Source organism: Agelaius tricolor, unplaced genomic scaffold, assembly GCF_023055355.1.
Source record: "Agelaius tricolor isolate 1412-34295 unplaced genomic scaffold, bAgeTri1.0.p SCAF_7, whole genome shotgun sequence".
NCBI lineage: Eukaryota > Metazoa > Chordata > Aves > Passeriformes > Icteridae > Agelaius > Agelaius tricolor.
The window spans coordinates 15,094,345-15,119,014 of NW_027269267.1; the positions used below are offsets into that span (position 1 = coordinate 15,094,345).

At 44.8% G+C, this 24,670-nt stretch overlaps 2 protein-coding genes and 1 long non-coding RNA gene across 6 annotated transcripts in view; 1 reads left to right on the forward strand and 2 right to left on the reverse strand.

The window, feature by feature from the left end:
• Positions 1-1,127: 1,127 nt before the first annotated feature.
• LOC139591917 (uncharacterized) lies at positions 1,128-6,650 on the reverse strand. The gene is made up of 3 exons (XR_011679796.1): positions 6,533-6,650; positions 6,012-6,187; positions 1,128-2,628 (listed from the first exon to the last, which is right to left on the reverse strand). It is a non-coding gene; the product is annotated as an uncharacterized lncRNA (long non-coding RNA).
• Positions 6,651-6,794: 144 nt separating this feature from the next.
• Positions 6,795-9,821, forward strand: KLHL34 (kelch like family member 34). Its single transcript, XM_071431142.1, has one exon. The coding sequence runs from the start codon at positions 7,476-7,478 to the stop codon at positions 9,261-9,263; it is 1,788 nt and encodes a 595-aa protein (XP_071287243.1). The 5' UTR covers positions 6,795-7,475; the 3' UTR covers positions 9,264-9,821.
• Positions 9,822-10,429: 608 nt separating this feature from the next.
• Positions 10,430-24,670, reverse strand: part of CNKSR2 (connector enhancer of kinase suppressor of Ras 2) — a 207,743-nt gene continuing 193,502 nt past the window's right edge. For all 4 annotated transcript variants that reach the window (XM_071430403.1, XM_071430405.1, XM_071430402.1 and 1 more), the window contains 2 exons: positions 16,090-16,286; positions 10,430-13,074 (listed from right to left, as the gene is read on the reverse strand). In XM_071430403.1, coding sequence (XP_071286504.1) covers positions 12,859-13,074; positions 16,090-16,286 — 413 coding nt within the window. In that variant the 3' untranslated portion in view covers positions 10,430-12,858. The remainder of the gene's footprint in view (positions 13,075-16,089; positions 16,287-24,670) is intronic.

Below are 24,670 nucleotides of genomic sequence, written 5' to 3' on the forward strand. Positions count from 1 at the left end.
CTGATTTACAGTGCCGGGCATTCTGCTGAGATTCTGCCCAGAGATACCCCCGTGGTTCTGCTGAGAGATGCCCCCTGCCCTGAAGAGATGGGCCACCTGGATGTCCAGTGGGCAGGGGAGTCTTTGCAGTATTGGGAAGGTGTGTTGCTCTCAGACATTTCAAAGCTTCTGTTTCCCCCCACAGAGTTTCAGGTCCATCTGTCCTCTTCACCTGCTTTTTCTTCACTTGTCTATGGTTTCCTTTCTTGGGTGTAACAGAGGAACTAACTAACACAGAGCAATGATTTTCCCACTTCAGGCAAAATGCAAAGGTCCCCTGGAAACTCTGCTGTTGTACCAGGGAGATGCTGCTGCACTGGTGCACGCTGCTGGGGCTCAGGGCAGGAGTGGTCATTCCTTTCAAGAGTCACTTATGTCAATCCTTATCCTAGACAGATGAGACCAAAATAAACTTGCTGAATATAGAACAGCCTTTCAAGCTGTTTTGGGCATACTGTGTGTTTATTCTGTGCAGGCAAGACATACTATGTGGGGGGTTTTTTTGCACTTCCATGGTGGAGTCAGTATTTGCATTGTTCCTGTTGTAAGAACTCCAAATTAAAATTAATAAAAGTGAGCTCATAGTACATTAGTTCTTGGAGAGGGCCTTGGAGATGGGGGTTTTGGCTCACTGCTGTCCACAGTTGATGTGCATGCCCAGCTGGCATCCTGATCATACCAGGGAAAGAGGGGAGATGACTGAAATCCTGCATGGTCTGCAGGGACTCTGGCCTGGGGAAGAAAATTTGGCATACACAATTTCTGTAAGTACCCTTGGAATTTCTTTCAGGACTGGAATTTAGAGATGATGTCTGGTGTGGAGGGAGTTGTCTCTCTCCCTTTTTGGTGAGCAGGGCCACCAGTACCTTATGGCACTATGGATTGGCTCTGAGATCAGCCTGACAGGTGAGCAGAGAGGCTTGCTAGTCACACATCAGTCAGTAACTCATGAAGATCAGGGGGTAAATGACACACATTCCATCAATGCCTTTGTCACACTCCAGTATGGCTTTATTCAGTCAGGAGTCATTGAGAAAAAAAAGTTCCCCAGACACCTGGGGGTTTATCATCCATCCTTCATCCTTTGGCATGTGCAATTAATTCTAGCTGCACTTCACCCATGGGTGCTCTCCCACTCTCAAACCTGAGAGCTCGTGAATAAATGAAAAAGGATCAGCAAGTGCAGGTGCAATCCTTTCAGTCCCAAGGAGAAGCCTTACATTCCAGGAGGTATGTATAAGACTGACAGGACATGGAGGGACCAAGTCCAGCTCTCTGAGTGATGTGGTGGTGCTGCTGACAGTGATCACAGCAGTGCTGACAATACTGTACAGACTCTAGGAACACTTTCAGTGATCAGCTGACATCAGGATCTCATTGTGCCATGCAGTAAGAGCAGCTGATTGCACTGTAACTTTTACTTAGCTCACCAACAGTCCATGTCTTGGAGAACATTTGCATGAATGTGAATTAGGAAATCAAAGAGGATGGTAGAGCTGAATCCTAACAGCTTATGTGAAAAGCACCTTGGTTTCAGACACATGCAGCTTTTCTTCAACACTGCAGCTTTACTTCATCTCTGTGGTGTCCCAATAGAGGGAAATGTCAGTTTTCTCCTCTGTGATCTCAGAGCACTGGTTGTGTGCTCTTAGATGTGCCTTACATCTCTATCCCTATAAAAATTCATCCTCCTTCTAATTACAAATAAATGCATTCAAAGATGATTGAACTGTGGGAGGCCAGTCCCCATGTCCTTATGCTTTCCTCAGACCTGAGGTGTGTTTCCCAGTTGTAGGGGTTTGTGCTGGATGCATCTATCACCATGGAATCAGGCCAGGGTGGGCTGGGCAGTGTGCAGGGAGCTGCTGGCTCTGTCCAGCCAGGGCAAAGGGAGAGCCCAGCTCTCCTGCCAGGAGTGCTCACACAGCCCGAGCTGCAGCTGTTGTCATTGCATGTACCCAAGCAGATAGGGGTTGGGAACACAGTTCAACCAGCCCCAAGGTCTTTGGGGGGCAGAAATGCCACATGGGGGTCAGAAATGTTCCTTTTATAGCAGGGGGGCTTCCATACGTGCAGAAGGGACCCACAGGCAGAGCAGCTTCAGCTAGGGCTGTGCATACCCATGCTGTGCAAGGTCAGCAGCCAGAGGTGTCTGTGAGCACCCTTGAGCTGGATGCAGAGGGAAGATGCCCCTGGGCAGGGGTTGCAGATCCCTCTCTGCCCCAACAACAGCCCAGGCAGCACTGCTTGCCCAGGGGTGAAAGCCAGGGCTCAATGCAGAGCATCTCTGGTGCCACCTGGCCATGACAGGAGCAGATGAACCCCAAGCAGCCCTCCACCCTCAGCTGTGAGATGCTGTGAGAGCTATTAGTGCATCTGCTCCGAAATGGGCTCATTAAAATACACATTCTCCTTCATTATCCTGTGTCTGCAGTGCCTGACTCATCCCACTGCAGTTGCTCTGGAATGGGAACCCAAGTTTAAAATTTTCCAACTTTTTTTTTATTCACCAGGGAAGCTCATGTCTAACCCACTGAGATGGCAGTGGAAACTGGAACAGCTTCTGTCTTCATGGGAGGCAAACAAAACCTGAAAAAATAGGGAGAGAAAATAAATGAGGCACTGTCTGATTGAAAGTCTGGTATTTTATGATGCCTTTCACAATTTGACACAGGATGCTTTCTTGCACAGGTGTAGCTATGCTGGAGTGACCCAGCTGGGACATGGCCACTCCCAGCCCAGGTGTGCCAGTGGTATTTCCTCCTTTCCTCCTCTTGTTCCAGAGCACAGAGCAGTGCCACACAGCCATGGCTCAGCAGCCATGGTCCTGCAGCAAGCTCTGCTGGGATCCCTGATTCCTGACCCTACCAAACCTCTCTTCTCCCCACGTGCAGGCAGAGCCTTGCACTCAAAGCTCTTGCTGTCCCCAGACACAGACCCCTCTGGGGTGGCACAGGCATGGATACAGGGTGCTGAGGGCTTGCAGAACTTCCCTGCCAGGCTGGGGGAGGCACTGCCCTGTGCTGCTCCCCAGCTCACAGGGACAGTGTCCTGTGGGCACCTCTGGGACAGTGCTCAAAGCCACAGCAGCCCCAGCCTCCCCCTGCCCCAGTGCAAACCTCACAGCTAAGCCCACCTCATGCAAGCTGGGAACCTTCTCTTTTGCTTTTATACCAGACATGATCTCACCAGACATTGCTTTTAGCTGCAAGAAAATTCCTCCCTCTTACTGTTTTGCTCTTAAGAACTGCTTTCCTGGGCTAAACATCCTTTGCTTTAAATAGATGTGCTGACCCAAATACTACTGTGAATGATTATTCAAGGATGAAGAACAGACTGTAGTCCAAAGATTTTTACAAGACAACTTAAATCAATATGATCTTTCTGATTAGCACTTCTAGGAAACCTGTATGGCTATACTCATTACTTGGCTCATTTTGCTGTTATTTATCAAGCATCTGAGATATTTACTCTGTTGTCCTCTGGACTGCATTGATTTCTTTTGGAACAAAATGTAGCCTGGTAATCCTCTCCTGTGGAATTTTATAACAAATATTTTACAGCAAGCCACTTGTTAGTAATGAGCCTCGTATCACTTGTACAACTCCTTTTATAATCTTTACCCTTAAAAAATAATTGGCAACATTTAGAATAATAATTCAATAGTTTATTAACCAATGGCCTACTTGCAATATTAAACTGAACATGGCATTGCAACTTGGGCCATTTTTCAATTTTGTATAGCAAAAAACCTCTGCATGTGTGGAAGCCAGCATTTTTCACAGCACACATCTGAATATTTTTTTATTTCAGGCTGCCTACTGTAATAGAGCAATCACTTCAACAGAAAATATGCTGAAAGCCTGAAATCTAAATCTAATTTAGTGTCTAAATGATGCACATGATTAAAAATGTATTATCTATTCCCAACAAATCAGCATCATTGAAACACTAATATTTCCCTAATTTTAAGCACCATCTAGTGAGTCAAACATTAAATCTGATCTTCCAAATTATGCCCAAGGAAAATAAGATCCTGGTTTCACTGCATCCCACTTAGTGCTAGGTCTGGTGCTGAGATTTGTAAGTCAGCTGTTTAGTCACCATCTGTTCTCTCACTAATGGACATTAAATATTCTTCCAAAGGTGCTGCAGACTTGAGCTTCTGCATGAAGATAATTTGTTTGTTGACAAAGGAGGGTCTTGGCTGAGCAGGCTCCCTAGTTAGACAAGGCTAACTGCCTGGAAGTGAAGCAGGGAAAAACCTCATTTTGATAATGATATTTTTTTTTTTTATCACTCCAGAGCAAGGGACTGGAAAGGATGTGGTTTTATTTCAATTATAAGCCAAAGAAAAAAAAATCTCCAGGCAAATAAACAGCTTTATAAGGATCATGATTGTTACTACTTCCATTAGCTGGCTTGCCATGAAGATGAAGTAGGTCTGAGAGAGAATAGCACAGCAAGTCTGCATACAATTATGGGACCTGCTTACCTGGCACTGGTGCTAAATCAGCTCCAGCTGCTGACCTGTATAAACAGCCACCCATGGATGGAATTCATTTGGAAAGGAAGTGATGCACACCTGGTTGGGTTAACATGGAGTCACTCTGGGCACAGGCAGGGATGTTCAGACTGAGCCTTGTTTGGCCTCTGCAATTACAGAGCTTGTGGCTGGAGCTGTGCTGGTACTTTACACATTCCAGCCAAAGTGCTGCAAGACCAGGCAGTGCCCTGCTGGGGGTGAGGAAAAGGCACTTGCCTTGGACTGGAGTGCATCACCTGGGAGGCAGGAGTGTCATATGGGGCTCAGAAATATTCCTTGGCTGCTGCTGGCAGTACCCTCAGTTGGCCAAGCCATACATTTAACCTATTTCTGGTCAAATCTGGATCCAGGGGAGGTGGATTGATTTATGTGTCCTCAGTCCCCAGGCACTCCATGGTACCAGCACATGTGGCACTTCAGCAGTGCCCTGGGGCTGGTGGCCCTGGCCCCACAGCAGAGCAGCCCTGCTCTGTGCCCAGGATCCCTCTGGTGCTGCATGCCAGGCACCCAGCCAGCCATGCTCACCCCTGCTGGGCTACATCTGCCCGGGAGGGAGGCTGACAGCCTGGCCTGGGCCACAGAGGCCTCTCTGCTGTTCTGTTTCTGGGTTCTCCCCATTTCGGCCTGTGCATCACTTCTGGCTGTGTCAGAGCAGTTATGGCAGCACAGGCTAAGGGCTGGTGGAGGACAAGGACTGCTGCCTCTCACCTCAGGCTCCCAGGGAAATTGTGATGTGCAGTGCCCACCTGCTATTTCAAAACAGGGGAGGTTTATCTGCACCTCATGTTAGAGAAATCTGATACCTGCTGGGGTTTAACTGGGGAAAGCAGCATCTCTAGGAGTGGGAGCATTTAAGGCCTGGTCCCTCATCACCGACTCATGACTGCTGAGGGGTGACAGAGGTACCTGGCCTTTGTTCTCTACTTCTAAAACAGGAGGAGTATCAAAACTGAAGCTTAGAATCACCTGCACAGCCTCACTAACACCTGAAATACCTTAGAGTTGTCCCAACTTGGACATTGGCAAAACTGCTGGGAAAAAGAAGCAAACATCCCTTTTCTCCCTCATCCCTACTGCCCATACATGTTGTGTTGCTAGCAAAGGGCAAGGTCTTTTAGCAAGATCCTGATTTGTGGCCTATAATGTCATGATGGGAAGTGGATTCAAGTAGGAAATCAATTTTCAGAGCTATACAGCAACAACAAAAAAAAAAAGATTTTGGAGTTCTTCCCCACAAACAGAGCAGAGCATGTATATGTATCAGTCTGTTTAGCAAGACAGTTTAAGCTCACTGGAACAGTCACACAGCATGCACAGTCCATATCAGGATCCAGTCAGCTCCAAACACTGCCCAGCTACAGGGGTAAGCCAGAATTTAATGACATCACAAAATAAACATTAAAAAAATACAGTAAAAAGGTTTTACCTTGGGCTTAAGCAAAAAGTGAAATTTTCCAGTCCTGTGGGATCCTTCACTGCTTCCAAGTCTGCTGGCTCACAGTGCAGCAAAATGATCAGGCATTTATCAACCCTGGCAAGGTCTGCAAGTCCTGAGGGTGTTTGATTTGGAAAGAAAGGTGTCTGGAGGAAATTCCTTAACATCTTCACCCAGAGTTACGCAGGGAAAAAAAAGAAGAAATAAAAGCAAGCTTTAAGAGGTCAGAATGTGTAGCCTGCCCAGAGCTGCTATTCCTGGTAGAAATTAGACCCTGAAGTGCCCAGGTGAAAATCAGGGATAATCCCTGTATAAGTGCTTCTAATTGGGACAAACTGAGAGTGAGAAAGTTGAGCAAGACAGCACTGGCCCACCCCTGGGGGCTCCGGGTCTGTTCCCAGCTGGTAACTGAGAGCACAATTATGCAAATCCTCCTCCATAAACAGAATTGGGTTTATTATGGCCGAACTGGGGGAATCTATTTTTGTAACCACTCTGTGTGAATGTGTTACCCTTGTGATTTTCAGCCAGGTCATTCCAAGTCAGCTGCTTTGGCCGTGGCTGTCGCTGGAAGCTCCTTTGGCCCCATTTCTCACCCGCCCGGGGTGGCTCCCAGGCGAGGGGGACGAGGGGATGAGCCTGTGGCTATTCTGGTAGCTGTGAGCCACGGAGGTGTCACGTGAAGCAAAGAGCCAGAAATGCATGTCAAATCCAACCAGTGACTAATCACGGTATTTTGGTTGTCTTAGTGGCTGCCGGGGAAAGATTTATGGGCTCAGAAAATGTTCCCGTAATAATCCCTGGGTGCTGATTTGATCTTCAGCCGAGGCTTCCCAGGGCCGTGCGGAAAGGGGAGGAAAGGGGACGGAAAGGGGACGGAAAGGGGACGGAAAGGGGGCTGCTGTCCCGGGCTGGTGACGTCTAAACCGATCGGAGTTCAAAATACAAACAAGAGGAGCAAAGTCGGCGCTCTCTTCTCATCTGTGTGTGCTCAGAGCCACGCGCTGGCAGCCAGAGAGGATCCCTGGGATCTGCCCGTGGAGCAGGAAGGGTTGGGGGTGACAGCTGAGCAGACATGGAGGGCCATTGATTGGGACCGTCATCGAGCTCCCTCATCTGTCACCTGATGGCCAGCCAAGCAAGTGCTGGGCACAACTGCGGACCCTTCATCCTTGTGCAGCTTGTGGAGGCAAGAAAAGTAAGCATCCTACAGCTGATACACATTCAGCTATTTTCTCTATAAAGGAATGGATTGAATTCACTACAAATCTACTAACTGTCCCCCTATTCCAGGCAAGAGACTGACTTGGTTTTTCTTGGGTTGGATTGGGCTTTTCTCTAACAGCTGGAGGTCTGCTGGCATTCAAGCAATGGCTGTTGAGTGAGGCAGCTGTCTCAATATCTAATTGCATTTTAGCTCTAATAGCTCAAGGGAAAAGCATTGCATTGTCTGCCATGAGCTACTTCCTGTCCTACTGCAAAGCACACTGCACCGCTGTGCTCGCCCAATACCAGAGCCTGAGATCAGAGGGCTTTCTCTGTGACATTTTGCTGAAAGTGAAAGAAAATGAGTTTCCTGCACACAAGTCCTTGTTGGCATGCTCTAGCGACTACTTCCGAGCCATGTTCAAAAGTTATACCCAAGAGTCTAAAGCCAGTGTCATTCACCTACAAGTTGTCTCACCCACTGGGCTCCAGCACATCCTGGATTTCATTTACACATCCTTGCTGCCCCTTTCCTTTGAAAGCCTGGAGGATACCTTGGAAGCTGCAAGCTACTTGCAAGTGACTGATGCTATCGGCCTGTGCAATCAGTACTTAGTTAAAAATCTTGCCTTGGAAAACTGCTGCTACTCTGCCAACGTGGCCAGGAAGTTCTACCTGCCAGATGCCCTAGCAGCTGCAGAAAAATACATTATCCAAAATGTCTGGAAGCTGCTGGACTTGGATTTGTCAGGACTTCTCGAGCTGAACTTCAGGTCTTTGCTAGCAGTGATTCAATCACCAGATCTCCCCATGGTGGAAGAATGCCGCCTGTTGAATCTTGTCCTGCTGTGGTTGAAGCAGAATAAATCCAGGCTGGATCATGCAAGCAGCCTTTTAGAGCACATAAGATATGGTCTCATCCCAGTGGAAGAGCTGAGAAAAACCTACACGCAGTCAGAAGTGTTGCTCTCAGCAGGTATTAAGTGCATGATCATAAAAGCAATAAATTATCACACATCTGTATACAAACAGCCTGTCCTGCAGGATAAGTCCACCACACTGAGGAACCAGAAAACTCGGATCATTCTACTGGGGGGAAGCACAGCAAGTGAGGGGCTCGTCAGCGATGTGGTGGCCTTTGATGTTTACAACCACAAATGGAGAACCCTCACACAGCTGCAGGACAGGGTGCAGAACCACAGCGTGTGCGTGGTGGGGAACTTCCTCTATGTCCTGGGTGGGGAAATACAAACTGGTACCCTGGGTGATGCTAAAATTGGAAAGACCTTATTGGTTACAAACAAGGTCCATCGGTACGATCCAAGATTTAACACATGGACCCAAATCACGGGCATGCTGGAAAAGAGATGCCAGTTTTCCTGCTGTGTCCTAGGCAAGAATATCTTTGCCATTGGTGGAAGGGGTGAGGACGGATCGCTGCATTCATCTGTGGAAGTCTATGACATCAGCAGGGATAGATGGACCAAGGCCAGGGAATTGCCATGCAGGATACATGGTCATGCCAGTGCTGTTTGCAAGGACACCATATACATCTCTGGGGGCAAGTACTCGGCCCCAGCCAGCACCAGCAATGACGTTTATTCTCTGAGCTCACTTGAAGGGCAGTGGGTGAAATGTGCCCCAATGAGCATTGCTCGGTTTGGGCATCAGATGGCAACAATCAGGGGATCCATATTCACCTTTCTGGGATTATATGAACCTTTCTCTGAAATAGAAAGGTATGACCCGGATCAAAACCAATGGACTCGGTTGAAACCCCTGGTCTACGATCGATTCTCCTACGGCCTGGCTGTGGTAGAGGAAACAGCTCTTCTCATTGGGGGAAAGAAGTGGCAAAACTCCCTGGAGGTCTCCACACAAGACGTGGTTGGCTATGACATCGACAACGATGGCTGGGAAGAGATCTGCAAGGCCCCTCTGCCCTGGTGTGGGCTGCAGTGTGCCGTGCTCCAGCTCTCCGAGGTGGCCGAGGAGCAGGACAGTGACAGCCACCAGAAGAAGCTGCCCAGCTGCTGAGCTCCCATGCTGAGGAATGGCCATCCCAGGAGATGAGCGAGCAGGGCGGTCCAGGAGAAGAAAACTGCAGTGGCTCTGAATGTGAGAGTGGAAGTTTTGCTTGGATAAGCCAAATGCTTGGTGGAAACAGGCAAGAAAATCTGGCGCCAGCACAGGAAACACATCTAGGATTTATAAAGAAGCTGGAAGCTGATCTCACTGAGCAAGGATGTAGCAAGTAGCTTGCTTAGAGGTGATGAGTGAGAATTGTAATCCTTGACTTTTGGATAATACCTAGATAGCAATTAATAGGTGTTGCAAGTGGGATTTTTCAAACATTAAAAAAATATAATCCGTCTTTTCTGTTTTCTTAATCAAAGGTAATTTTCCCAGCTGGTAAGTGCTATTGGGTTTTTATGCTATGGCTAAGCAAAAAGAAAGAGAGCTGTATAAAGACTAGAAAATTGATGCCTACAAGGATTAGTAGCAAGTATTGCCAAGGAAAAGGTATTATTTGATATACTACTTACTAGGCAAGAATGCCTTAGCTAACCAGCATGAAATTACTGGACAGAGGCATGGACTTTTCACTGCGTAGACTCAGCTACAGCTGAAAGTTAAAAGCTGTTTGTTTGATAGAAGCCATTTCTCTCTCAGTGGCCTTTGTTGTAGAACACCTTCCAGATGTTTATTTTGTGTTATTTTAAAGATGCACACTACTGCTGATGTACATTTCTTTTGTGTCCAAGCCCTGTGTTAGCTCAGATGGCCAGAGTGGGTATCCTTATCCTTAGCCTCCAAGAAGCTTCTTACAGGAGTAACAGGATGTCACTGATGCCTTGGCATTTACCTTGGTGCCGTACACTGTTTTATCTCACCTGCTCATAAGGGTAAAATGCTTCCTTGCTGTTGAACTGCTGCATTACAGAACCCTGCAGTCAAAAAAGGTTTACTTTCATCAAAGAGTACAAAGGGGAGGGAGGTAACTGAAGGTTTTCACAAGTCTTTACTCAGTGTCTGTCTCTTAACAAATCAGCTATAGTGTCACTCCCTTTTGGCCACACTGGCAGTGTTTGAAGTCACACTGGGGCATTTTAAGATACACGGATATGTGAAATGCAGACAAAATGGTCAGATGCCACAGAATCAATCTGGTATGGAGTAAAGTGAATCTTGAGCCATAAATGTTCATTTAAAAGCTAAATTTATTGTACTTCATTTTACAGTGTTCCCTTTCTAGGCTGAGAGTTAATACAATAAAAATATATATATAGAAGAACATTTAATAGTCTTAAAAGAAGGCAGCACAATGGAGAGGACACATGTTCTTTGTCACCAGACTAGCTTAAAAAACTGTAATGTTTAATTTTCACCTTTAAAGCAATCAAGCTAACTTTACTAATGTAAAGTGCAGGCAGAATGGCTGTTGCATAGCAACAGATCTAAGTCTTCTGAACTGCCTTGGTTTTGACAAGGAATCAACTACACAATGTGCATATACATCCATCAGATATAAAGAGTTTTTCATATGAATATATTTACTTTTGGTCCAGTAAAACAATAGCAAGAGAATCTAAATGCTTGGAACAATAGCACAATCCATTTCAAGTCAAGCATTTTTTAAGAGAAATTTACAAAAACCTCACAAATTTAATATACAAGTCAGTACCCATGCAGTAAATAAATGTCCAGTTTATACAAACAATATTCTTCTAATAGTACAAATCTTACACTGGATCCAGAATTCTATACAAATGTTAATACATGATTTGTCATCCAGACAACTTGAATATAGGATTACTGAAAATGGGCTACAGAAAGGCCACTCTTCTGTACAGTTGTGCAAAATCTGCAGAACATTTGCAATCCAAACGCAATAACAAGGTAGAAAATGAGGGGTAGAAAGAGGAAAAGAAAGAAAAAGGGGAGCAAGAGAGAAAAAGGGGAGAGAGAGAAAAGGAGAGAAAGAGAGAAGGAGAGAAAGAAAAAGAAAGAAAGAAAAGAAAAGAAAGAAAGAAAGAAAGAAAGAAAGAAAGAAAGAAAGAAAGAAAGAAAGAAAGAAAGAAAGAAAGAAAGAAAGAAAGAAAGAAAGAAAGAAAGAAAATCTGTCCATTCTTTCCTTCATCCCTTCATGGATATAACTGCCAGGAGATATCAGAGTTCATAAAGTTTAAAGTACATTCACTGAGCTGTACAGGCAATAGTCTCAAGTTGGTTAAGAGTACAACTCATTAAAGTATAAAGGAGGCTTTTCCTTTCCACTTGAGCATTATTAAATCATGAGTCCTAACTTACGCAGCAAAATACCGAAGAGCAGCAGAAATATTTTGTCATGCTCTTAACATTTTTCAAAACCAAGTTCATAAAAAGTAAACATATGATTTAAGAGTTCCCTCCCACTTTTATTTCAGGCATGTGCCTAACTCTGAGGAGCTATTTCCCCTCAAATTCACTGGGTTGTCTTCAGCAGATAACAAATCTCATGGAAGTTTAAAACATTTTAATTGGCTTGTGAACTCAGCAGAACCCAGAGACATCCCTTCCCCTTCAAAGCAAACCAGAGGCTTTTTTACTCCTTGGTTATTTTTCAGGTTCCATGCTCACTCAATTCTGCTCTCATCACATATTATCCCTGCATACAATACAGCCAAATTTCACAGCTCAGAAAACACATAGGAAACTACTTGAAAAATAAAAATCCTATTCACTCCTTTTCTATTGTGGGAATCTTCAAAGCATCTCAGATTTGAAGCATTTCATTGGAAACCTTTTCCACTGCTGCTGTTCTGGGCTAAAGAAATGCTGCTACCAATGATGTTGAAAGTCTGTATTTTCTCTTTTGCAAAATCTGCACATTATACTGATACTTTCAGTGCAAAAGCTTCACCAATCACAGTACCATGACTTTTTTTTTTTTTGTAAATTAACCTAATGTGATTAAGAGACAACACACAATTTGGTCTTAATTATAATACAAACCAGCATCCCTTTGCACTGGTGGTAAACCTAAGCAATAGGCTTTAATAAAAGCACAAGGAAATGAGACCTAACCTTTTGACACTTAAACTCACATTAGTAATTTTTTTGTCCGCTGATTTTCACCCTTTTATGTGTTTGACAAAACTGAAACACAACAGCTGCATTACACCTTTTCCCTGTTATTTAAGAAAACTCCTAGAGTTTCTCATGAAATATAAAAATTGGTTTTCTCCCACCACCAAAACAGTACCTGCACTCCAAAAATGCAATGCAATACTGGAATTATATAATATAAAATATCATTGTAAAACTGACCTTTGATAACAAAAGCTTTATAGCATGTGGAACTTCCTGCATGAAGGCCACAGTCTTCCAAAAATGCTTTTAAATCCTTTTCTTCAATAGCTAAAGATCATGTTTTTTTAATTCACAGAAGATAAACACAAGCAGAGCATTGGTAGCATATAAAATATACAAATCCTCATTAAAGAAGTGGTATTGTTGACCATTGAAGGTTTCACACAGCTGAGTAACATTAAAATATAATTTACTAGAGCTCTCACATATTGATATAAAAACTACTTTATGCACTTGAGTAAAGGGCTGGGGTGTAGCAAATGGACAAAAAGAGAGCCTTTCATACATGTGTTTCTATGTAAGAGTGAGTGTGTGCTAAGGAGCCTATAAGTGCTTCAACCTCAGATGAGCTATTAACAGAGTCCCTCCGGGGGCTGCTTTCATAGATGTTCATGAAGAGATCAAGGTACATTTGTTTCCATTCTTGAAAGTCTCTAGACGTCAAGGCTGGATTATCCAGAACTTTATCTATAATGGCTACTTCTCCTTCCCTGGCCTGTGAGAGAAAAGGAACAAGCAAAGAGTTAATGCAAGTGACTGACAAAATCAATCATGTGGGTGCAAGCAGAGGATGGAGGGTACAACTCGAGCCTCAGTGCCCCTGAAAGCACAGGGACTATCTGATCTCTGAGCACTCACACACAGGAGCCTTTCTACAGGGTGTCCCACATTCCCCCGTGGGACTTGGGCTTCCCTTGCCTTGTCCAGAACCCTCAGTACAAGTTCCTCTTCCCCCACCTGCCCCCGTGTTCAGCCCCAGACAAAGCAGCCCCCCCTGTTTGCTGTTAGCTGCTTGCATTTCTCAGGACGGGTTTCACACAGCAAAGTGCCATCTGTTTGCTCTTGATCAGATCAGAAATTCTGTGTGGGTGTGTGGGATGCAGACACAGGCACAGCACAGCTACATCTCCTTACAGGCTTGTCTTGGGGCACCTGAGCTCTGCACTGCAAAGGTTTGTGCAAGGAGTCCCAGGGAATGAGAGCTCATCTTCACTACAGATCTACTGCATGCCACGGGCTGCTGGCTGCAACCTCTTCTACCACTGATGTGGCAGAGACAAGGCAGAAAAGGGGAAAATAAAACATTGTTGCTGGTGCCTCATGATGCCCCATGGAGGCAGGGGAAGTGACTGTACCTTAAACCCTCTCTGGTGACTGTTCATGGAGCTGAGTGTCACAGTAAGCCTCAGATGTACCCACAGCCACTCACAGTTGTTGCAAGTGGAGGAAGCTGGATACCACAGCCAGAATCCTTGGAAACACAGCTAACACACACCTGTGGTTCCCAGCACTGCTCCTCAGCACAGGAATGGCAGGGCCACCAGCAATCCTCCCTCCAACCTCCCTGCAAGATGGGTTTCACACTCCTCATGGCTAACTCACATCTTCCACATCCATACTATGAGTATGATAAATCCTTCTGGGCAGCATGGCAAGGGGAAATATCAAGCTGTGTATGATGGGACAGGTCAGAAGGGTCAGAGACAACTTCCATAAGCAGTGCTTTCATTGCTGTGCAAACAACAGCAAATTAACACTACCTGCTAGAATACTCATTTCCAGAAAGAGAGGGCAAGCTGAGAGCAAGCTGTGGAAAAGAAACCATGGGAACTCCTGATCACCAGCTTGAGCTGCCATAACTTATTTCTCACAGATTGTGGCTGGTCCCATACCTCTGCACTACCAGCCAGGCAGCCCATACTCAATGACAGGAGAATGATTTTGTGTTATCACAGGACAGAGAGCACAGGAGTCTTTCATTAATGACTTAGGACATCAGGAGCCAGAAGCAGTTTGGAGGACTGTCTCTGGATATTATTATGTAGGATAAAATTCAAGGACATCAGTGCCAACAGGCCAGTGCAATTGGCTGCATTCAGGAAGGAAAAATCAAAGTTACTGATAGAAAGAAAGAATAACTGATTGGGTAATAGCAGCAGCTACTGCTTGATACAATTGCCAAGAGTATGGCAGAGTTGGAGCTCTGGGATGTAATGCAGCCAGTCACAAGTTACCATGATGTCACTGCAAACCAAGCATGTGTCACTACACTGCTGCTCTGTGCAGAAAACAACAATTACCTGTCTTTGCTCCTTGCTGCCATTGCATTTCCCATTATTGGTCTCATGTACGTAAGAATGATTTACACCAATCACAGTCCAAACAAGAGTGCTGACAGGCTTAGAAAATATGGCTCATGGACAGAGAATGAAAACATTGGGTTTGCTTGGTCCAAAGGAAAGAACTTCCAGAGAAGCACAAACACAGGCACCGCTGGACCAAGAGGCTGTGCTGTGTTTCGGACTTCCCTGAAGGGAAGCAGTTTCATTTGCAGGAAGCCACTGGTATAAAGTATCTCAGGTATCAAAAACCACTAACAAAGAGACAATTCAGCACGGCAGCAGGCTGCTGATGCTGAACCACAGCTGTGGTGTGGGACCCCACCGTGGGACAAACCCACAGCCACGGCATGAACCTCCTGCCACCCCGACGTGTGTGAGAGCACTGAGATTTTGTTTCAGTTTCTCATGCTTGTAGAAGTCATGGACAGCTGTGAATGTTGCCCTGTTTTGCCAGCCTTCAATTCTGCAAAGACTTGCATACCAAGATAATAATGCAAGTTGCCTTCAAGGAGATGATACAGTACAGAAAGTTAAGCACATGTAGGATTTCTTTTCAGGATGGGAGCCCCACAGCATGAAAATAATATTGTCTAAATGCTTCTCTAGGTGATAGAAAACTAAATTAATTAATGTTTATAAAGCCCTCTTTGATGAAAGCTGTTACAAAATGCACTGTACAATTATCTGGTGGCTTAAAATGTGGTAATTTAATATAGTTAACAGGGTCCCTGAGGAAATCCAGCATATTGTTTGCTGAAATTTCTATCAGGGCATAACTGAAACTGCTGTAACAAACAAAGGAAGCTGACAAGGAGGCTAAAAGAGCTGTAGTACATTTAAAATTACCAGATAAATTTTCAAATCTATCATTATCACTACTTATTTAATCAATCTTACTGATTAAATACAATGATCCTATCAGTTTACACAGAAAGCAAGCACACAATTTCCTCCTGGACAAGCCCATCAATTAGAAAACAGACAAGTGTTGCAAGAGATACTGTTCCCTTCTAAAGGCTGGCTTTGTCTAACTTTAGACTTTGGCAATTACAAAGTGAATGTGTTTTGGTAAATCAAAATGTTCAGGGACAAAAAAGGGATTAAGGTTTCCTCCAATAATTTGGTGTGTCAACTTCTGTTAAACTAGCTAGAGGAGGAGCAGCTGACTGAAATTAAATGCAAGAAAATAAAGAAATTAAAACTGATCCCCTCACTTTGACTGCTCTCCCAGGCACATTTTTCCTCTTCTTTTCAAGCAGTGCTTCCCCATGTCTCCCTTGTTTGCACACTGGGCTCAGCCTGGACTCCAGCTGCACACAATAATCTCTGATTACAATGCAGCCCAATCCAACCCTGGGGCAGGATTTTTCCTCCCTGCTTTATCTCACCTTTAAAGTGCTTTTCAGAATTCGCAGCTGGTGCAGTTTTTCATTGACTACTGGATCGCTACATCTCTTTATAAAAGATTTCTTATACTCCAGCTTAGTGGAAATCCGGTGCTCTCCTAAAGGAGACAGGCTGGCCTGCTCCAAGGCTCTGTACAAATCTTGCAAGGAGTCTGCTGTTTTTTCCTCTATAGTTTCAACTGTAATGAGACAAAGGGGAAAACAAAAAAAGGAGGAAAAAATAGAGAAAGCAACAATGTATCATTAATGTGATTACATGAAGACCTATCAAAAACCTTTGCCAAATGTTTAACAGGTTTAACTAGACCATAAAGAGAATATTTTACACCTCCTAAGATCCAGAAAAGAGCACTGCCACTGCTCCTTCTTGCTATTGCCTTCACAAGAAAGGGAGAAAAACTTTCAAGAATGTAAAAACTTGATATGCAGAGAAAGAGGGAAAAAAGAGAAATATAGTGCAAGTTGCAGTAATGTTAGAGTGACTTACTACCAGAAATTAGATTTCTGGTACTGCAGTTACTTAGTTCTGGTGACTTCCTTGTTACAAGCAGAGGAAGCCCCTGCTAAGAATCCCATCAGGGATCACATCTCAGACTGGAGTGCTGATAACAGCACTCAAGAATATGTGATGGTGGCCCTGGAAAGACATGTCCTAAGAAAGCCCACTTATTTTTGTCTCTTATGTTTGATACTCAGTGGTGTTGTTCAATAGTCAGTAATGCTGCCACTTATGCTGATCTGTTACTTTACTATTACCTCGTGGTTCAGCAGCAAACTAGAGACTAAATATAAGAGCACAACCATGACCTAGCAGCAAGGCAAACCAAAACAGAACTGTTTGCATTATAGTTTGGTTTAAAAAACCCCCAATATTTATTATGTACTATAACAAAATACAGAAATATGAGAAGTATTTATTTATTACAGGTTTAAAATATTTGTTCTAATTAGTACTGAAAGCATTTAAAAAGAAAACAAAAAAGAAAAGAAAGGTTTTGTTCCTTTAAAAACAAAACCAAGCAAAAGCTGGGCATGAAGTGTTTCTCTGGTATGAGCATTTGAAATGCTTCATTTAGAAAACATCAAACCACTTCAACCTTTCACACAGTGTTTCCCCCAGAGGAAACTCTTTGGTGACTCTGTACAAGCTTTGCAAGCAGCAGTGCAGCCAGGATTAGCAGGGTGGGGATCAGGACTAGCCAGGGCAGCCCTTGGGACAGTGTTGGCTGTGTCCCTTAGCTCTGTCCCTGCTGCCCCTTGCACACTGACACAGGTTCATGCAGCACCCAGGCACTGCCTGGGGCCTCCTGGCTGCTCCCAGAGCCCCAGGATCTCCCCAGGTACCCCAGGCTCTCACAGTGGTGGGTGCCTGTGGCCTCAAGAGGCTTTCCTAGAAGCTCTTGCAGGAAGGCTCTTGGTGCCAAGCATAAGCTTCACCCTGTGACTGACCCTGCTCCAAGACAGGGATTCCCAGAGGCTGGAAGTTTACCACATCCAGAAGCACCCTTCAGTAAAGAACCCCAGTGTCCTCAGGGGATTAGAGGGTTTGTTATCAGTCACCAGAGAGAAGCAGTTTGTGTTTAGAAGTGACATTTTTAGTCCATCAAGAGCTACCTGAGACCACAACCCATTTGAGCCCATACTATGCAGGAGGGCAACAACTCTCCTCAGGCTCAGGCAAGAACTCCAGAAACCCAAATCTCCTCACCCCATCACAAGAAGTGTTTGCATTTGTACAGATCTTTATACAATCCAAGAATTTTGCAATCAGCAACTAATCTTGCTTCATCTCTCATCAGTTTGGTCTTTTAGAGGGCAAATGTTTTTAAAGCACACATTTTAATTTTTTTTTTTTTAAGAGATACAGAAGTGAAGAAGGGTTGGAGACTTTTTATCAATGGAACTATTTTGAGTGTGCACAGAGCTCCCTAAATCATCCCAGACTGTGCTACCCTGCTTGGTGAGCTGGGTTCATCACTGTCAATGGTGGCCAGAACTGAAATTAGACAGAAATGAGATGCTTTTCTCTTTCTTGTAATTTTCTTTCTTATTAAAACTAATTAAACTATATAAAACTTATTAAAACTAGATCCAATGGGCTAAAGGGCAAAACATTCAGTAGCTGAATAATTATAAAGTGGTTAAAATCTTTTGTGGTCTTGATTTTTATGCTTTCTTAAGAAGTCTATGCAGCAATGAGGTCAGAAGTTTGAGATCTTTCTCTATCAGTTCCTATTGCTGAATGCTGATGTTTACCAGTCTGACAGCTGTGGAAAGGGAGTGATTTGCTAAAGGGCAAAGGGAAAACTCCCTCCTGGTCTGACACAGGAGGATTTGACACCTGTTTCTCTCTCTCTCTCCTCATCTCTTGCTATGCAAAGCAAAAGAGATCTTTCCTCAGGTGTCTCTTCCCCAGCAGCACTGCCAAGGCTGTACCCTGAGGGGATTAGGACAGCATTTTGATTCCACACCATCTAAATTCACTTTGCTAGAGTGATCTAGAGCCTGGATTGGCAACCAGCCACCACACCAGGCTTGCCATCAAAAACCCATGGCTTCCTAAAACACAGCAACTCCCCACCACCAAGGCACAATACAGCATTTGAGTTCAGCCCTAAGGTTCAGTACTGAATGCAAGAGCCTTTAATGAACCTGGATGGTAACATAAACACCCTGTGGTTATAAACCCTGTGCCAGGGAGGCTTGTCCTGCCCTCCCTCCCCACACTGCCTGCCTGGCATCTGCATGGCTGGTGCTCCTCAGGGCTCATCCCCTGGGACAGGCTCCATGTGGGCTCAGAGGGAGCATGGACACAGGATTTCTGCCTTCCCCTGAATGGGAACAGCTCTGAGACTGCTCAGGGAGGGCACAGGACTGTGGGGGCAGGACACAGGCTGGGCTGGGCAGCAGAACTCTGGCAGGAGGTCTCTGGAAGGCATCAGAGCATCACCTCCACAGGCTGGGGCTGCCTCCCCCACACTCTGTCACTGACTTGGTGATGTCACTGCGAGCAGCACGTCAAAAAGGGGACAGGATTTCCTAAAGAGGAAAGAGGAGGGGAGAAAAACAAGTCCCTTAAATGCCTTGCTGCTGCTGAGGCTGTGAGAGCTCTAAAGAGGGCAAGATGCCTTGTTCACCCATGGTGGGGGAGAGGGCAGTGGGTGGCATGAAAACACATCCCAAGCCCTTAATATTTTCCAGAGAAATGCTGAAGGTGGTGCTGCTGCTCTCAATGGCTCTCAGTAGGCGGGAATGAGATTACACACACAGCTCCCCTCCCTCAGCCTTCTGCTAGAGCCTTTGATTGATTTCCTGTAGGTGTTGGTGAAACCCTTGGCACCACAAAGCATCTGAGGTATTCTGTTAGATATAGAGCTGAGCTTAAAACATATTTTCTTTTTTAAAATTGGTGGATTTGCATGCAAGTCATGCTTTTACAGCATGGCTGTCTTGTTAAGGAAGAATAAGACCTCTGGTAATGTTTTGTTTAAGTAGAAAATGTGGTCTAATAGGATTTGCAGGTGACCTCAGACCAGCAGCCAACACAACAGTTGTTTTTCACACTCATTCAGCTGCTGAGTAGGGGGTTGCATCTTTCCTGTTTCTCTGAGTGCACTGCCAGGTCACAGTTTCCACATACTGCTGAAAAGCAGGGTGTCTTCTCTGAAGCTGTAATTTTGTCCCTGCCCCACAGAAGCCTGAACAACTCTGTAACTCAGGAGCAGAAATAAAGAAGCAAAACTGCAGCACATGGGATCTAAATCTGGTAAGAACCCTGTCTTCCAAATGCAAGAATATACAGGTACTGAATTTTGTAACAAAGAAGCTCCTGCTGTCTTCAAGTGAATGCAAAGCTATTTGCTTCAGTTCTGGAGACAATGAATACATTTGTCTAGTAAACATCGTGTTTACCATTATTTTTCAGTATTATGCTTTCTACAGGAAAAGTTTCTGAAGTTTTTGTACTTTGCCCTCAGTCCTTAGAATGCAGTAAATATTTGTAACTACTTTTACATTTTCTCAGGAGAGAGAGATGAAGATTATAGCTGAGTAGGTAAAACTCCAGCAGGTGTTTGGCTTCTTGGCATTCAGGAAAGAACTGGTGGGATTTCTCATACTGTATTGCCACTTGCTGTTGAAAAGAGCATGCACCAAGCTCTGTGATGTACTAAAGTGTAATCACCTCCTGGCTCTGTTTGGCAATTCATCTTTCCATTATTTCCCTCTTATAAACCAAGATCATAAGGTACTTCTGTGAAAAGTGAGCAGAGAGAAAGTTACCATTGGTATTTACATGGATCAAGAGATGATTGGTCTGTGTAAACTGATGATTCAGGAAGATGGTACTGAATTAGAACCCTGCAGAAGGTCACTGCAGCCCAGCTGGCTAACACACTGCTCTCTGGACACAGAGAATCTCTAGGCACACATTTCTCATAAATCTGCTCTAAATATATGGAATTATCTCCAGCAGTTTTCAGTGGAGGTCCTTGCATTTCTGTGATTCACTTTTCTGCTAAAGCTCAAGCTGCCAAAATCTTGCATGGTTTTTGTCTTTCAGTGAGGTACCAGAGGAGCCCATGATTTCACGTGGGGCTGAGTGAACAGAAGTGCCTATGTAAGGACAGTTAATAAATTTTGTCACCTACCCTGCCAACAAGGTCATGTTTTTCAAGGATCAAAGCTCTTCATTGGGGCCCCTCTGGTCTTTGCCAGTGCCTCCAGACACCACCCAGGCACAACCCAATTGCCTTTAGACTTCTCATCCTGACTGGTGGACCCCACTGCCATCCTGATGGAATTCTCCATTTCCCACTCTCCTCTTTTCTGTTTGCTGCCTTTTCTGCTCAGTGACGCACTTTCCTTGGCTGTGCAACTCCTCTCACACACGCCCACTCCTCTCCTTGCAGTCAGCCCTGCATTTGAGCACAAGTGCCATCCTCTGCAAATCCCCAGAAAGCCAAGCTGCTGTGAAGTCTGTGACAGGGAGAGAACAAGGCACGGTCAGACTGAAATCTCCAGGCTCCACTGAAATTTAAACTCCCATTTTCACTCCTTTTGGTGAGCTCACTCCCTCTGGCAGAGGAACCAGCTAGCCTCAGCTTTCTCAGGATACTAAGGAGGCAATTTTGTTAGAATACATCACTAACTACATTATTAAACAGCTGCCATGTTACTTTCTCCCTCCAAATCCCAAAGATTTGATTCCAATTTGAGAGCTACACCTTTTTCTTTACCTTTTGTGCAGGGGAGGCATTTACCTCAAGTGTCCCAGAGACTCTCTGCGAGTGACAGTAAATGCAGCAAATACTGCCCCAAAACAGGAAGCATCCCAGGCCTCTGGGAAATGGTCTCAAGTTAGATAAAACAGCCTTGGGTGCACAAACCTCTGGGTGTTTCTTTTTTTTCCTTTTTTTTTCCTTTGGCTTCTTGACCCTGATGTGTCTGTGTTGGGAACAGACACCCTGGTCTGCCACAAGCTAACTAATAACTGATACAATCCCATCAGCAAGAAAGCACTTGTAATCCTCCTGTGCCACAGCAGCTTCTCTGCCATGTCTAACAACAGGAACCATCAAACCTGCCTGGGCCTGCAATGGTTTCCCTGACAGGCAGGCAGAGCAGCACACAGAGCCCTGCAGAGCCCTTGGGAAGGGGCAGCTCCTGCAGCAGCTCTGCAGCCCCAGCTGTGCCAACAGGCAGACAAGGGCTGTGGCCACAGCGTGCAACAGCCTGGCTGGGCTTGTAAACCCCAGGAACACTTAGCCAAGAGACTGAAGGGATCTCCCTAGGTACTAGATACAAGGTGGAAAAGAAGAAGGATGAAAGCAGAGTGGATGTGGATTTTAGCAGTGTTGCAGCAGAGGGGAGAAATGAAATCTTCCAAAGAAGCAGTTGGTTCCTCAGTGCAAAGCCTAAATCCATCCTTGCTGCTGGTCAGGTTAATCATTAAGAATCCATGAGTGAGACATACCCAAGAGTGAGACATGCCCAAGAGTGAGACATACCCAAATGCTTCTAATACAAAGATTCAGTAATTAATAATTTTTAGCACTATTCAGATGGCTGGCTGGCAGACTAAGCTATGTATTTCCTCCCCCCCACCTACAAGCTCCAAGGAACAGAGTGGTGAAATCAATGTAAGGCTTAAAGGACATGGTGTCTACACAGCTGTGGCTGTGCATGATGTCACTCCTGCACAGGTATGGGGGGAGCCACAATGACAGGCAAAGTCAGCTCCTGCTAGGAAAATGTTACAGGTCACATCCCTAATTACTGAGAAAAGGAAGAAGCAACACAGTTTTTAAGCCTGGCATGGTACAGCAGGCAGGAGGTGCAACAAAATGCAGATCTGCATGGAAACAGCAGCTAATCACCTGCTCTAGGTAAAATAGAGCAATTTCCCTGTTAAAGTACAAAGATACCTATGATCTGTCCTATGCTACTTTAAAATCAAGGCCTGACTGGATACGTGATTACACCTGTAAATACACACACACACATATATTTTTATATATATATGTCTATACACACACACACATGAGCATATTAATGTTTTCTACAACTGAAGAAAAGTTTAAGCAAGCTGAGTTAAAGCTAAATTAAAAACAAAACAGGTTCTTCTTGAGCAGTACCCAGTCTTTGCAACCCTTCTCTCTGGTATTGCTTCCCCTTCCCTGCCTTCTTCTGATTCATGTAATCCTCTGTCCTTTCTGCCCCTGTGTTTGTAAAAATGCAGGATTTTTCCAGAAGTCTTGAATCAAGGAAGGGAGGAGCATTGTTTAAAAACAAGCTTTGATCCATGTGTTTGGTGAAATTTTAGTAGCTGGAGGATCATTAAATTTTATATCTATTGTATTTATTATTTTGTATTTATTCAATACAGGTATTAAATCTGGATTTTATACCATCATTTCCTCTAAAGTGGAAGTATTTTTGGTTACAGGGATAGTTGTACACTGTTTCTATTCTCTCCTGTTACATAAACCTAGGCAGGCAATAGAAGACACTCCCTAGGGAGGGTGCTCACTGAAAGCACCAACACAACAGAGTCCTGCACTTGCTGGAGTTTTACACCCTATGGTACCAGTCTGCTTCTCCTCTCACATGCATGAGCATAAATTGGGTTTCTTGAAATACAGCGAGCTGTGCAAGCAAGTGGAAAACTCATCTCCCAAATGACAGATATCTGAAGGTATTTCAGGCATTTTCCACTACAGCCAAGTTCAATACCAGAATCAGGCAGGTACCACCTTTCAAAAGATCCAGCTCTAGCCTCTGTCAGGCCTGACAGATGCCTAGCCTCTGCTGTGGCACCAAAGGTCTAATTCTTATTGTGAACTACTAATGGCACTAGCAGTTTTCCTTTTGGGTCCGTAGATCCCTGAGAATCTCTTTTCCACTGGAGTCACCTTTCTGGGGACATCTGAAGGACAAGGCATGGCCCCCCAGGCCTCCTGTGCCCTGCTGGCTGCAGTGTGAGCTGGTTCACATGTGCAACCTCCACCTTCATAGGACACTTGGGCTGCTCTTGCTCTGAGTCCCACACCCACCACAGCCACATCTCTTCAGCCTTCCACACAACTGGAATTGCTTACTAAACACAGCTGGCATGAAACTGAGCATAAGGAAAAACCCCTGTTGTCTCTCCCTGCAGATCTGCATTGTGGAGCTGACAGTGACATTCAGCCATTTCTGACGTGCACTGAGCAGTGAAGTACAGGTGCCAGCTAAGGGGTCACTGTGTTAGTGAGAAGGGGACACAGAGAGGGAATAATAAACTTTTTCTGCTCATGCTGCCTCTTGACAGCTCCTGCACACCTCAAATGAGCATCTGTAGCTCCCTCTTTGCTCACAGTCCTGCTGTTTCATGAAGTTATATTGGTGGGCATAAGAATGAAGTCACTCCAAAGCTTCCCAAAGTAATGGAATTCTCATCAGTGGCAGAACTTTTCTGCAGTAGGGTTATAGCTGCCTCCTTTCTTGGTTTTGGATATGGTACTCATTAAGCTGCCTATGAAGTTTGGATATGGTACTTTACTCATTAAGCTGCCTATGAAGGCACCAGTTTAACCTTAATCTGCTGATTTCAGTGACTCTCTGGGAGAATTTTGCACAATGAAATAGGATATCCTGACATTTTTCTGTGCCACACACTGATATAAGTGCTGTTTAATTTTACCACAAGCTATCAATGCTGAAGTGCAATAAACGCACCAATCCCACTTCGATGGCACACTTCCCCTTGGGCCCTGCAGCTCAAAAACAATAGAAAATTTGTATTTATGAGGAAAGCCAGGAGCTGGAGCAAACTGGGCAAAATTGCTAGACATTGAGGATTCTGTAGCTTTGGAACAGGATGAGGAGTTCCCTACAAATAATAATTCACAAGGAATATATAGAAGCAATTACTCCTTGAGGAAAATACTGGTATTACAAACCTAACCTAAGGTTGCAGCACTCAAAGTTGTGAAAGGTTAAGTGACAAACGATACGGACCCAGCAACATTACTCACCAGTCAGAATCAAGCCACAGTCACGCTCGTACAACAGCAGTGCCTGG

What these genes read in the sequence shown, in the direction of transcription:
- KLHL34 (XM_071431142.1), top strand. Translation starts at nt 7,476, where the DNA reads ATGAGCTACTTCCTGTCCTACTGCAAAGCACACTGCACCGCTGTGCTC.